Source organism: Erithacus rubecula (genome assembly GCF_903797595.1).
Source record: "Erithacus rubecula genome assembly, chromosome: 22".
NCBI classification, from domain to species: Eukaryota; Metazoa; Chordata; class Aves; order Passeriformes; family Muscicapidae; genus Erithacus; species Erithacus rubecula.
In genome coordinates, this window is record NC_136674.1 from 719,143 (window position 1) to 731,638 (window position 12,496).

A 12,496-nucleotide genomic window follows, 5' to 3' on the forward strand; every position below is an offset into this window, starting at 1 on the left:
GCTGGACATCCCAGTGCTGGCCTCTCCAGGTGTGCCTGAGCCCAGCCTCTGCTCCCCACACTCCTGTGCAGGTGTGAGTGCTGCTCTGCTCACAGCTTCCTGGGCCTGGGAGAGCTCTCTGGGGGGAGACACAGGGTACAGGAATAAGCCACAGCAACCCAGGCCCCACTGTTGGACTGCCCCACACCAAGGCTTTGTTTCTCTATGTCTGTTCCTGAACAGCCCTGGGTACAGAGGCACCAGGGCTGTGCCAGTGTAATTCACCTCCTCTGTCATTCATCACCTCTCTCCACTGCAGGTCTGGCCCCAGCCAGCCAGCCAGGGTCACTCCAGTGAGTCTGAGAGCTCTTAAGGGAAGGCCCTGCCCTCTGCATTAACGTAATTGCAGGTTATTTGTGAGATTCCTTCCATGGCTTACTTCCTGAAGGTCTGGCACAGAAATCCGGTTTTGTAATTTGAGCCCTAACGAGAGGCTGGATGTAATTATGGGCTCCATTATCCCAGCAGCCTCTGTAGCATGGAAAGTAAAAGCTCAGTGTTGCCACTAGCTCTGAAAATACAGCAGCTGGTAGCTAGTAAGTCCCTTGTGCAAGCAGTGTGTGGGCAGTGTGTACACAGGTAGGACCCAGGTCCACTGGGGCCCGCTCTGCTCTGCTTATCCTTGTTTCACAAAAGAGGCTGATGAGATTTCTGGTTATGCTCTTGTTATAGCTCTCCTGAAGGCACGGATTGCACACAAAATGTGTAACAAATAAGACTAATAGGTTCCCCACTAAAGCAAAGCAGGGTTTGGGGGAGCATAATTCACCTTTCTGCCAGATGTCATAAATGTGGGATGAGCTGGACGTGCTCAGACCTACAGGGATCAGCTGCAGAACAAAGGCACAGCTGGCTGAACATGGGGTGTTGGGGCAGCTGAACACTGGGAATGGCTCTGGGAATGCTCTGCTCCCTGGGAAAAGGCTGCTGGGAGCTACAGATGTGGCACAGAGAGCACATTCCTGCCAGACCTAACACACAGGTGCATCCTGCTGGAGCCAGGGCAGCTCTGCTGGGCTCAGTGTCCAGGGAGAGCCCCGGTTTTGGGGAGGCTGTGCTCACCCTCCTGAATTTTGCTGTTCCATCTCTTCAGGTTGCAGGGATGGGGTTTCTCCTTGCTGCCCAAGCAGCACTGACTCAAGGCTCTGGGGTGCAGTGGGAGCCCTGAGGAGGCTCTGCAGTGCAAGCAGCGTGTCTGTAGTAAAGGCTGAGTTACACAACTCAAGGCAAGGTGATAAAGCTGCCACGTGGAGATGAGGCAGACTTACTCACACTTGATCTAATGTGGCTTCTAATCTCAAACTGCAGCTGGAGTCCCTTCCACACTCCTGGGTCAAAGCCTTCCAGCTCCCACGTGGCTCAATCCAGGCCCTTTTTTGGGCTGTGTTTGAAGTTCAGCCATGACTCTGTCAAAAAAATGGTGAAATTTTCTTTTTTTGATTTGAGGTCCATATATGGAGGTAAAAGATAAATTGACCACTTGAATCCTGCCAGTCTAATACAAGGAAATATTTTAAGTGGGATTCCATTGCACGATTTAGCTGGAGGAAGCTCGTGTGTACACAGCTGTAACCTTTTCCTTTCCTTCCTTGCTGAGCCTGGAAGCATTGCCCTCTTGCCTTCTTTCTGTTGGAGCTGGCTTTTCCTGTCATACTGCATACTCTGAGAGAGCCTGGTGTTTTTCCCTGCCCTCTGCAGCTCTGGAATGCTTTCTTGCTCTTTCTTAATGCCTGTTACTACTGCAAGGAAGGCAGAGGTGGTGCCTTTGTTTTGCTGCTGCTTTTAAGTCACGTGATGATATTTGGGAAATCCATGGACCTGCAGCACTGCAAAATCACACCCATGATGAAAAAGGAGTCAAAAAATGCAAAGCAGGTGAATGAGTCCGTAAAGGGTCAGGTTCAGGTTTAGGGCAAGGAGAATTATTAATGGCCAGCAGTGTGATTCTGCAACATTGTCATTGCCCATGTGGCCAAAGAAGTGAAATAATAAAACAAAGACTGAATCTGTGTGTGGATACCAACTGGGAGCTCCCCAGGAAAGTGCAAATGTAGCTGTGGTGTTGACAGGAGGGGCATGGCTCTGGGGTGAGCTTTATCCCCAGTTCCCAGCTCCATTCAACAGCAGCTCAAAGACACCATGACCACGGCCCCTGTGCTGCTCAGCAATATTTGGAAGCCCAGCAAAGCAGCAGTTTTATCCAGAGGATGTTGCCATGTGCCATCCATCCACACTGCTGGATATCTACTGCAAGTAAGCCTTTTTAAGGTTTTATTTTAGAAAAGCTTGTGTGGGCTTAAGCAGCAGTTGCAATTAGATAGGGCAGCATCAGCTAATGGCATGAGTCATGGGGAGGAAACTGAGCAGCAGTTGGGGAAAACTCTTCAGTAACAAAGAGCCTTTATATTCATAAATTCATACAGGCTGGCACGAGGCTTACACAGAGGTTGTTTAAGAAGCAAAAAACTCAATTCTGGTCTTGACATTCTCCCAGTTCTTAAAGATTTACCTCTCTATCAGACAATTCCTCCCACCCATCAGTCTCTCCCCTAACCTGAGTACTTAAGAAGACAGAGCAGGAAGGAAAGGCAATCTCTGATGGCTGGGCTGCTGCTGTGGCTTTTCTCCCCAGTGCACTGCATCTGTGTTTAAGTCAAAATGAAGTCCAGGTGTCCCATGTGTGAATCCTGCAGGTCTCTGCTAACCACAGACTCCTCCTGTGACAGGAACTCCCATTTCTGCCCCCAGCCCTTTGGTCAGGAGTGCTGTGGGGCCAGCAGGGCTCAGACCCAGGGTGCTGCAGCAAAGGCCATGTGTGATGGATGTGCTGATGACCCCAAATCCTGGTCCCAGACTATGTGATTATGGTCTAAAATCAGCACTAACTCAGTACTAACTCAGCAGTGATGCCACTGAACTGAATGGACTTGCAGAGGTTTTCACATAGTGTCAGGGGGAAGAGTGTCAGGCCTAGACCTGTATTGTGCAAATTGAGACTGGTTTTAATTCTGCAGGTCCCCTGAGTGATGGGCAATCCCTGGCAATCCTTGCCAGGTCTGAGGAACCTTTGGGAGCTGCTCACGAGGCACTGGAAGGATTTCTGGAGACAAGCACTCAGATAAGTTTAGTGTGAATTTATGGGGAATTCTTCATTGCTTACAGTGGAACCACTGCAGGAACAAGCTCAAAACTCCTCCTGCTGACCCTGTGGTGTGATAAACAAAATCAGAAAGGAAACAAAATGTCAAGGAGAGGAAGTGATAACCTCGAATTATCCTCTGGGGCAATGTTCTAATCTAGGCTGAACTGATTAGTCATCCAGAACAATTAAAATACTGCTTTATAATATTTAAGTAACTTAACCTCTTCAATGACTGTCGTGTGTGGGGATGGCATTACTCACCAGGGAAGAGAAAAGTAGATACACAAAATGATCTCATTCTGCTGAAGTCTTTAGAACATGAACATACACACTGGGAGTGATTGTGATCAAACAAACTTCAACTGGGGCTCACAAAGAGCTTGTTTATAGCTCCAAGGCAAACAGGCAGACACTAACAGGGCTGTGTCCCTTTCCCTGCACGGCATCAGCCTCCATTTCAGAAAATATTCTGTTCCATTAAGTGCAATTAGAATATCTGAGCTCTTATGAGGCCTTGATAATAGACTATCTCTTTTATCAGATCAAGTACCAGGGATTAAACTCCTGGTGTTTTGCATCCAAATGAGATTTCTACTGGAACAGAAATAGTTGCTTATAGAATTGATTGTGTGAAACATCATGTTACAGTTTGAATGATCCTTTGATGACTGGACTTTCTGGGACGGAAGTTCCAATGTGAGTGCTTTGTACAGAATCTCGAATTTTTCTGGAGCATAATCCATCATTCTGTGATTACCATTAATCTAGTCAGACCGTTTGCTGGCTCTGTTGGTGCTGCAGTCAGGGAGGAGAACACGAAGGAACCCCCGTGGTTTATTCTCAATAAAAGGTTTATTCTCCTTTAGCAATACACGCGCAGGTGCAGGGTGAGACGAGAGCAGGGTGGCAGAGGGGCTGTTCTCTGCAGACAGCCCAGCCCAGGGGGTTTCTTGGCCTCTAATGCCCTCTGATGGACAAAAGCACCGCGGCGGCTCCGGGGCGCGCTCGGCTCTGCCCGGCTCCGCTGAACCCGCGCCGAGGGGCTGAGCTGCAGCTTCAATCGCCTCCTAATGAACCCTGCCGCATCCCTTCCTCCCTCCCTTCCTCCCTCCTTTACTTAGGTTTGTTTGCTTGGCGTCCCTTAAGAGCAGCAGGGAAATATTTTTGACCGTGATGGCAGATTTGGCACACTTCCCCCACAGGGACACCCCGTCCATCAGGAATTGGGATCAAGCCTGTGCCTTACAGAGGAATGTTTCTGGACCAAAGCTAAAATAAATAGATAAATAGAAATTTAAAAGTATCACTCAGCATGTTTGAGCCATTGCTGGAGTGTTTGACAAATGCTGGTAAAAATGAGAAACTGGGATGGGAGGAATGTAGAGAAAAAAATCAAAGGGTGAAACGGAGGCTTCAGGGACTCAGAAGAAAAATAGGTTAATAAATAAATAATTTGAGTTGAAAACAAAACATAGAGGAAAGCAGAACACAAAGATGTGAGAGGGGATAAAAAAAAAAAAATCCATATTCTCTGGCAAGAAGCCAAGAGAAGTGTCACCTCCAAGAGCCTGTTCAGGTGCAATGCCAGAGAGACCCAGGTCTCAGTGTAGGTGGTGTTCACAAATTAACTGAATCTGAAAGGGTAAAATGCAGCAGAAAGGAAGGAAATGGTGTAGGGCTGCTCCCTTTGAAGGGGACATTGTTGGAGGTGTGGCTGTTTGCTGATTGTGTCTATGACACAGGATCAGCACCTTCACTCCCAGCAAGGACAAAGCTGAGAATTCCCGGGGGTTTTCCTGGAGACCTGGCCAGGTTTCCTGTGTATGCCTCGACCTTCTCATCTGCCTCCTCTTCCTCTGACTCAGGCAAAAAGCAGAAGTGCCAGAATACCTCCAAGGAAGTGATTCAAGGGGCATTTTTGGCTGGATTGGAAACATCCGTGGCTGGAAATTTCACGAGGGGGACTCTTCCCACAGAGATAAATTTCCAATTCACACTTTATGGCTTGGCTGTTCAGGCTCTAAACCTCTGCTGAGAGGGAATAGAGAATGGCAGGGACTTCCCTGTGCCATGGGACTCCTACCACCAGTGCTACTTTGACAGCCACAATGGGAAATTTTTAGTGAAGAAAAGTCATTGGCATTCACACCAAAACCTGACAACACTCTGTGGATGCCTTAGGCTGCAATTCCTTATTTTAGTTTTCAGAGAAGCTTAAGGAAGTGCATAAAAAAGCTCTTGCTAAAGTGTCCTTAAAAACCCACAAGCAGGAGGTTGGCAAGAGCTGCTGAAGAAATGGTGCCACCACTCCAAGTTATCAGGAGCTGGGGAACTTGGAGTGGTTTATTCTCCAGCAATACCCAGCTGGCTGTTACAGACTGTCCTGTCACAGGCAGGGTCTGGCACAAAAATCAGTAGGAGAGATATTGTGGGGGCTTTGGGAACAGCAGTGGGAGGATGGGTCTCCAGTCTAAGTACTGGCTGACATTTTTCAAAGAGTTTAGGGGAACACTATGAGAATTTCCAACATCATCATTCAACCCCTGTGTCTGAAATCTGGGAGTACTACAGCAAATGGTGTTTGCTTTTAGGGAACAGATTTGCTTTGGGAAAAACACTGCCAGAAGCAGGAAGAAGCACTGTTTGTTTTGTTTAGTACATTTTGAAAAAAGAAATAGCCTGTCCCTTTCTACCTCAGTCAGGAGTTCCCAGGATGCTTCTCTCTGATCTAATCATATCACCCTGATTTCTTTCTGGCATTTTGGGACATGTTTTTCACAACCATATCAGTCAGCTGAAGCCCTTTCCTGCCCCCACATGAATTATTATTGTTTAGATTTTGGCAGAACGCAGAGATCCCTGTGAAGATTGTGGCTGGATTGCCTTCAGTGGAGATTATTCCTGCCTGTCTGCTGTGGGACACCGAGGGTCAAATACATAAACAGTTGGAGGAGACGTGACAAGAGGGGCCCAGGGGGGTCAATTCTGCCTCCAGCAGGCAGAGCCAGCCCTCGGGTTTAATTGGGAATTAGGAAACCATCCTGGGCAAGGGCTCTGCTCCACTGAACCCGTGGGTGTTTTGTGTTCATCTCTGTGCATTTGCTGTTGGTGTTTTGTGTTCTCTGCCTTTGCACTCCCCGTGACAAAGCCTTATGCTTCAAACAACTAACTGGGTTTTTTTTTTTTTTAATTAAATATTTGCAATTAATTTTTGTCTTTTTATAAAACATCTGCTCTTCAAAAATTTGCTGTCACCCAAGTTCCTGGACTTGATGCTAGAATGCAATGGAACTGTTTGTCCTGTAAATCCAAATTACAGGATTTTTATTACTCATTATTTACAAGAAAAGTTAACTCAGGATAAATTTGATATTGCTGTTGCTGGTAATAATTCCTATGTGCTGTGATAACAGCAAGCGTCTCTGAGTCACATCAAGGCCCTGACTGAGTGGGGGACAGAAATTCCGTTTGATTCTCTAGTTCTTCTGCCAAATTTGAATCCACTGTTCCAGAGCCCTCACCTCAAGCTGCGTCTTTATTTATATCACCAGAATTTCAACGTGACTCTAGTATAAAAGAGCATTATTTTGCGCTTCTGTCTACCCAGAAGGAAAACAAATTAACATTCCCAAGAAGGAAAGTGGAAGTGGATGTTTATTTGTGTGTATCCTACTTTTCTGAGTCACTGAGTAAACAGTCGGCTGGGGCTGGTGTGACCAGGCTGGGGACGAAGGTGCCGCGCTCGGATCCGCAGAGCGGAGCTGGTCCGGGAGGGGCTGCGGGCCCGCGGGGTGGGCAGGAGGGACACCCGGGCAGCGGGGCGGCGGCAGCGGCGGGTGACTGCTCGGGAGGACGGAGCCGCTGTGCTCCGGAGGGCGGGGAGCGCCGGTCCGGCCGGCGGAGCGCGGGCAAGGGCGTTCCTGCCCCGCCCTGTCAAACCCCGCCCACAGCGGCCCCGCCCCGCCAGGCTCCTCCCGCAGACCCCGCCCCCGCCGGCCCCGCCCCGCTCCGCCCGGTTCCTCCCGGCGCAGGCGCTGCGCAGGAGCGCGCGGGCGGGGGCGGCGCGCAGGCGCACTGCGGGGCTCGGTGTGCCCCTGGCGCGGCGGGCGCGGCGGCGGGGGCGGCGCGCGCTCCCGCTTCCGGTGAGGTGTCATGGCGGGCCCCGCGCGCTGAGGGCCCGCGACACCGACACCGCCCGCGCGCTGCCGGCGCTCCCCGGGCGGGCGGCGGCGGGACATGGCGGCGCACAAGCCCGTGGAGTGGGTGCAGGCCGTGGTGAACCGCTTTGACGAGCAGGTAACGGGGGCGGCGCCGCGTGCCCCTGGCCGGGCCGCGGGGAGGGCCGGGGAGCGCGGCGGGGGCAGCGGCCCCGCTGCCCGGGCGGGGGCGGCCGCGGCAGCGCCGCTGCTGCCGCCCGTGCGGGGCCGAGGCCCGGGCCCCGCGCCCTTTGTGCCGGGCGGGCCCGGGGCGGGGCCGGCGCTGCCCCGCAGCCCGCAGCCCGCGCGGGTCCCGCCGCTCCCGGGCCGTCCTTGTGCCGCCGGGAGGGGCCCGGCCCCCGCCTCCCAGCGCGGCTCTGCTGTCCGCGGGCATTGCTGTGAGACTGGCGTCCTCGCTCTGCATCGTCTGGCTTCCATCGCGCAGAGCGGGAGGGGGCTGGAGGCGCCGCAGCGGTGCCGGCCGTGCCCCGGTGCAGCGGCGGTGCCGAGCGCGGCTCGGGGCCTGACGAGGGGCCACGGGCTTCTGTTGCAGTGATGGGTATTTGCATCTCTCTGCGAAAGTCAGCGCTAGTAGTTTGGAGAAGGATTTTCTGAATGGAAGGAACAGGGATTTGTTGGCTTTAGACTTTATATTTCTCTGATCCACCAGCAGGAACTGCTTACTGGGATTATTAGGTGGGTGACTCTCAGTGGGGCTAAGCTCAGTGCTCACACTCCATCCCTACTCCCAACAAGGTGCTTTCCCTCCCTGGGGCTCAGGGATCAGTTGCTGTGTTGTCTGGCCCATTTTGCCCCACTGAGTGCAGCCTCTGTGGCACAGGAGGCCCAGCTCTGTGAGACCCTGCTTGCTGTGAATCCACCAGGAACGTGGAGCTGATTCTCCAGGCTGAGCCCTGTTCCTGTGCTGCATCTGCCCCTCAGTGCTGCTGGGCTTCAGCTCCCTGCAGGAGCACGGGGCCTGGCACAGGGAAAATAAACTGTTTCTTTTTACATTTATATCAAGTTTATTTTGAAGTGGAGAATATCAAACTTTGTCTTTTGACATTATAACGAGGCGGATTTTTGCAATACATTATAGATGTATTTGCATAGTTACCCTATTCTCTCCCTTGAGTCATGGGTCATTTTTTCCCATAAGCTTAGAAAATACAGGATTGATTATGCTTCTAATAATGCAAGAAAATATTTCTTGATGTACTGGTGTTAAAAGGTCCTTGGCTTTCTCCTCTTCTTTGTGGTGTATGTTGTGGAATTGGCCTTGCCAGCATCTGTTAGGAGTTACAAACTTCTTAGAACAGAATTATTTTTCTGTACTTTTTATGGTGTGATTATGGATAGGTGTAGGAGAGAGTCCTCTCTGGATAGGAAGGAAGCTGTTGTGATTCTTGAGATGCTGAAATAGTGAAGTTTCAGTGTTGATCATGTACATCATTGTCAGTCACAGTCATGGTCTCAAAATACACTGAATATGTGCAGGTTGTTTCAGTGGGTTGATGCAGCTGTGAGGGTTTGCATCCTGTGTGTGCCTAATGCAGGAGCTCTGGCTTCACTCAGGAGCCTCTGCTTGGCATGTCAGAGTGTTTCAGTGAGCAGGGGGAGAAGGGCAGCCCAGGTCTCTTGTGTTGTGGTTTTTCTGCACAGGGGAAGACAAACTTTTCCAGGGTTTCTTCCTTCCTTTGCAAAGAAGGAAGGTGTACCCATCTTTCCTCCAAATTTACAGATGTAGGCAGGCTTTTCATTCATTTGCTGAGTGCTTGAATTAATTTTAGGTAAGATGAAACAGCAAGCTGAGAGAAAGCTAATTGGTATTGAAAACAGGGGAAATCAGGGCAAGCCAGTCTGCTCTGGTCTGCTCTTGTTTGTTGTTATAAATGCTGCTTTAACCAAAATCTGCTTTTGTGTGTACAGTTCTGTGGGCCTGGAGTGACTGGCAAGCAGAGTTTTGTGAATTAACCAGTGCCTGGCTCACAGAATAAATCCCTGGAGCTCCTCCCAGTCCTGCATGTAGTACTAGTTATTGTATTTTTCAAAACTTGAGGTGAGTAGGATAAAATTAGACTGCAGTAGCACTAAGAGCCTGGAAATTTGTGGCATCGCTGTGATTTCAGACATAGTCTTTGGAAAATAAAATTCTCTTTTTCCTATGGAAATGTTCACTTCCAGTTTTATGTGTTGTATCTTCATAGTGCTTTAAGTGAGTTACAGTGTGAAATCACAGGAAGGCTGGCACAGCACTGGAACAGTTGTGAGCATAGTTGGAGGAGTCTGACTGCCCAAACCATTTACATCTAGATTGGTTTAAAACCACCAGATGTAATAAAAAGTATGAATCCTTTATAAACTTGTGGCCATGTAAGTGGTTGTTGTGGTAAAGTGCCCATCCTGAGAGTGTCCAAGGGATGACTGGAGGTGGCACTCAGTGCTCTGTGCTAGTGACAAGGTGGGATCAGTCCCAGGTTGGATCTCAGAGGTCTTTTCCAACATTAATGATCCTGTGATTCTGATACGCTTTAAAGAAAGAAGACTTTTGTTATGTGGATTTTGGACTTGCCATTTGCAGTTCATGAGGTGTGAGGCTCTCAGTTAAGAAAGTGTATGAAAACTGGAAGTCAGTAGTAATGCTCTATTCTCCCTTTAATTAAAAGGTATTAAATTACAGCAAATGCTCCCTCGTGCTGTTGATTTTACTCCACAGTGTTTGAAATCTGTGCAGAATCAGAGAGCTGCAGAAGCAGTGGTTGCAGGTGCCAGCTCTGTTTTTCCTCGTGGCTTGTTAGGAAATGACTGCTGGCAGTGGGATGCACTGGGGTTTGCTGTGTTGTGCTGGCTGTGCCCCCCAGGAACGTTGCTGTGCCCCCAGGCTGGCAGAGGGTGCAGCTCCTGTCCCAGTGCTGTGTGGGGCACATTTCCTCAGGGGGCTGGGGAGGGCTCAGCCCTGCCCTGCAGGACAGGCTGTGCTGCCTCACCTTCCCCGTGGCACAAGCTGCAGTCACTGCTGTGGTGCCTCTCGGGGTTTGGGCAGTGGCTTTGCAGCTGAGCTGGGCCACAGGTGTCCCCTGGCTGCAGTGGCAGTGCCCAGGTGATCCAGGGCCTTCCTCACCTGACACAGTGTTTGTGTTGGCAGGATCTAAATAAATACATGTTTGCTCACAGCACCAACTCCAGCTCACCTCCTGACAGTGCTTTCTTTTTAGAGCAGCCTGTATGAAATCTTTGGGAAGTTGTGTGTTCTTGGGAAGGCTGAGCTGTGAGGCTCTTTTCAGGACAGTGCCTCTTTAACAGATGGGTGTTCCTGGAGGGGAGGGAGGTGCCTGTTGATTTTGAGGGATTTCTCCTCATTTAAACCGATGCTGATGCTGAGGTGGGCCAGTTCTGTGGGGATTTCTGTCACCAGTACGTGTGTGTCTTTGGGTCTCGTGAAAAGCTCCTAGAATCTGTTTGAAAGGATCAACTGAGGTGGATTTTGGGGCTGTTCAGGACAGCACTAGGGACTTTTTCCCAGATGTTGTGTGTTTCTCCAGGCTATTAAGTACAGGATAAATAGAGATGATTTAACTTTCTGTTCATTAATTACACTTTGGCTCAGTGTAGCTTTTCTTTTTTGCACAACTTACAGACACTCAGGCCTGGCAGTGGTGGTAGCTCCAAACCAGTGTCCATGTTCATTTAACAAAAGGTTGGACCTTCTTGCATCAGATTAGAGAATACCTGAAACAGGTAGTAATCACCTCACAGGCATGATAAAACACCCATTTTTATAAATAATTAGTGTCTATGACCAAGGCAGAATTCCTTAAACTGAATGTTTTTGGATTAAAGTAAAAAAACCCCAAACACAGTAAATCTTTCTTTCTTTCTCCTTCTCAAAGGTCTACAGTTCAGTAGCTGTAAATGTTCCAGATATCATGTACCTATTTTGTCTTTGCCCAGTACATGAGCCAAGGCAGAATTGGGCCCCAGATGCCAGTGCTGCCTGTCCTCTGTGGCTCCTTTAGGCCAGAAGGAGCAGCCAGGCTGCACTGGGCTCAGGGGCTGTGAGCCCACCTGGGAGTGCCCAGTGCAGCTGAGCCCTGCTCTGTCAGTGCTGCACTGGGGCAGCTCACAGCAGGCCATGTGTGCACTCTGAACCCCAGTTTTATATTTAAGCTTTGTGCTCTAATTTTTGTTTCTAATTCAAATAGCTCTACAGGAAGCCATTTGTCAGTATTTCTCTTTTGTAAAATAATATCAAAGCCAATGGAAGTAATGTTTCAGCTTTTTTTCCCCCCCAATGTTTAGATTAATGGGTAATTGTGGAGAAGTAAAGTAGATTCTCTTTAGTCACTCAGCACTGGCACTGCATGCAAGGGGAAATAAAATGTTCCAGCGTGTCAGAGTGCACAAAGAAAATAGCTGAGAAATAAAAAAACCCCAAAATAACAGTGCTAATATTTCCTTTTTGTATGGCTTCTTATTTTAAATGGTAGTATAAAAAGCAGTTTTACTTCTAGGTGACCTTGTTGTAGTGGCTGTTGTGGCAGGAAGCTCCAGAAGTGTGTAATGTGATGTTTCTCTGGCATGGGAGCACACAGAACTAGATCTATGACACAGTTTCTTTGAGAGGCTCTTCTCAAGTGTTCTAGCACTCAGTGGTATGGAGCTTTGCTGCTGCTGTCAGCACAGATACTTGAAAATTCAAATAAAAAGTACTAGCAATAGTGAAATTTAAAATTAAATGTATCTATCATCCACCAATGACTTCCAAAAATGTATTGTAAAAATAACATCTGACAGTGAAAACAAAGCTTGAGTCATAAATGCAGTTTATTCTGCTTTTGCAGGGCTAAGATGAGCAGACTGGTGCTGCTGTAAAGCACTGAGTGCAGCCTAAAGTGCCAGGGAGCCACAGACTGGAGGGGCAGGGAGCTGCATGGCCCCACGGGAGCTTGTAGTAGCAATTGAAGCTCCTATGGGTAGGGAGTTCCAATTCCACACTTTCAAATGCAAATGGAATAAATGTTCCTATATTTGCTTTTAAAAAGTATAAATGGTGAGTGAAACATTGCTTGTGAAGAGTGGAGTCCCAGCAGTGGCAGCTGTGAGCAGCAGGGGCAGTGGG

General features: G+C 49.2%; 1 protein-coding gene across 4 annotated transcripts in view; it reads left to right on the forward strand.

The window, feature by feature from the left end:
• Positions 1-7,242: 7,242 nt before the first annotated feature.
• The window catches only part of NF1 (neurofibromin 1), a 74,887-nt gene continuing 69,633 nt past the window's right edge, over positions 7,243-12,496 (forward strand). For 2 of the 4 annotated variants that reach the window (XM_079324654.1, XM_079324656.1), the window contains exon 1: positions 7,243-7,477. In XM_079324654.1, coding sequence (XP_079180780.1) covers positions 7,418-7,477 — 60 coding nt within the window. In that variant the 5' untranslated portion in view covers positions 7,243-7,417. The remainder of the gene's footprint in view (positions 7,478-12,496) is intronic. The other 2 variants (XM_079324655.1, XM_079324657.1) reach the window with 1 other exon arrangement.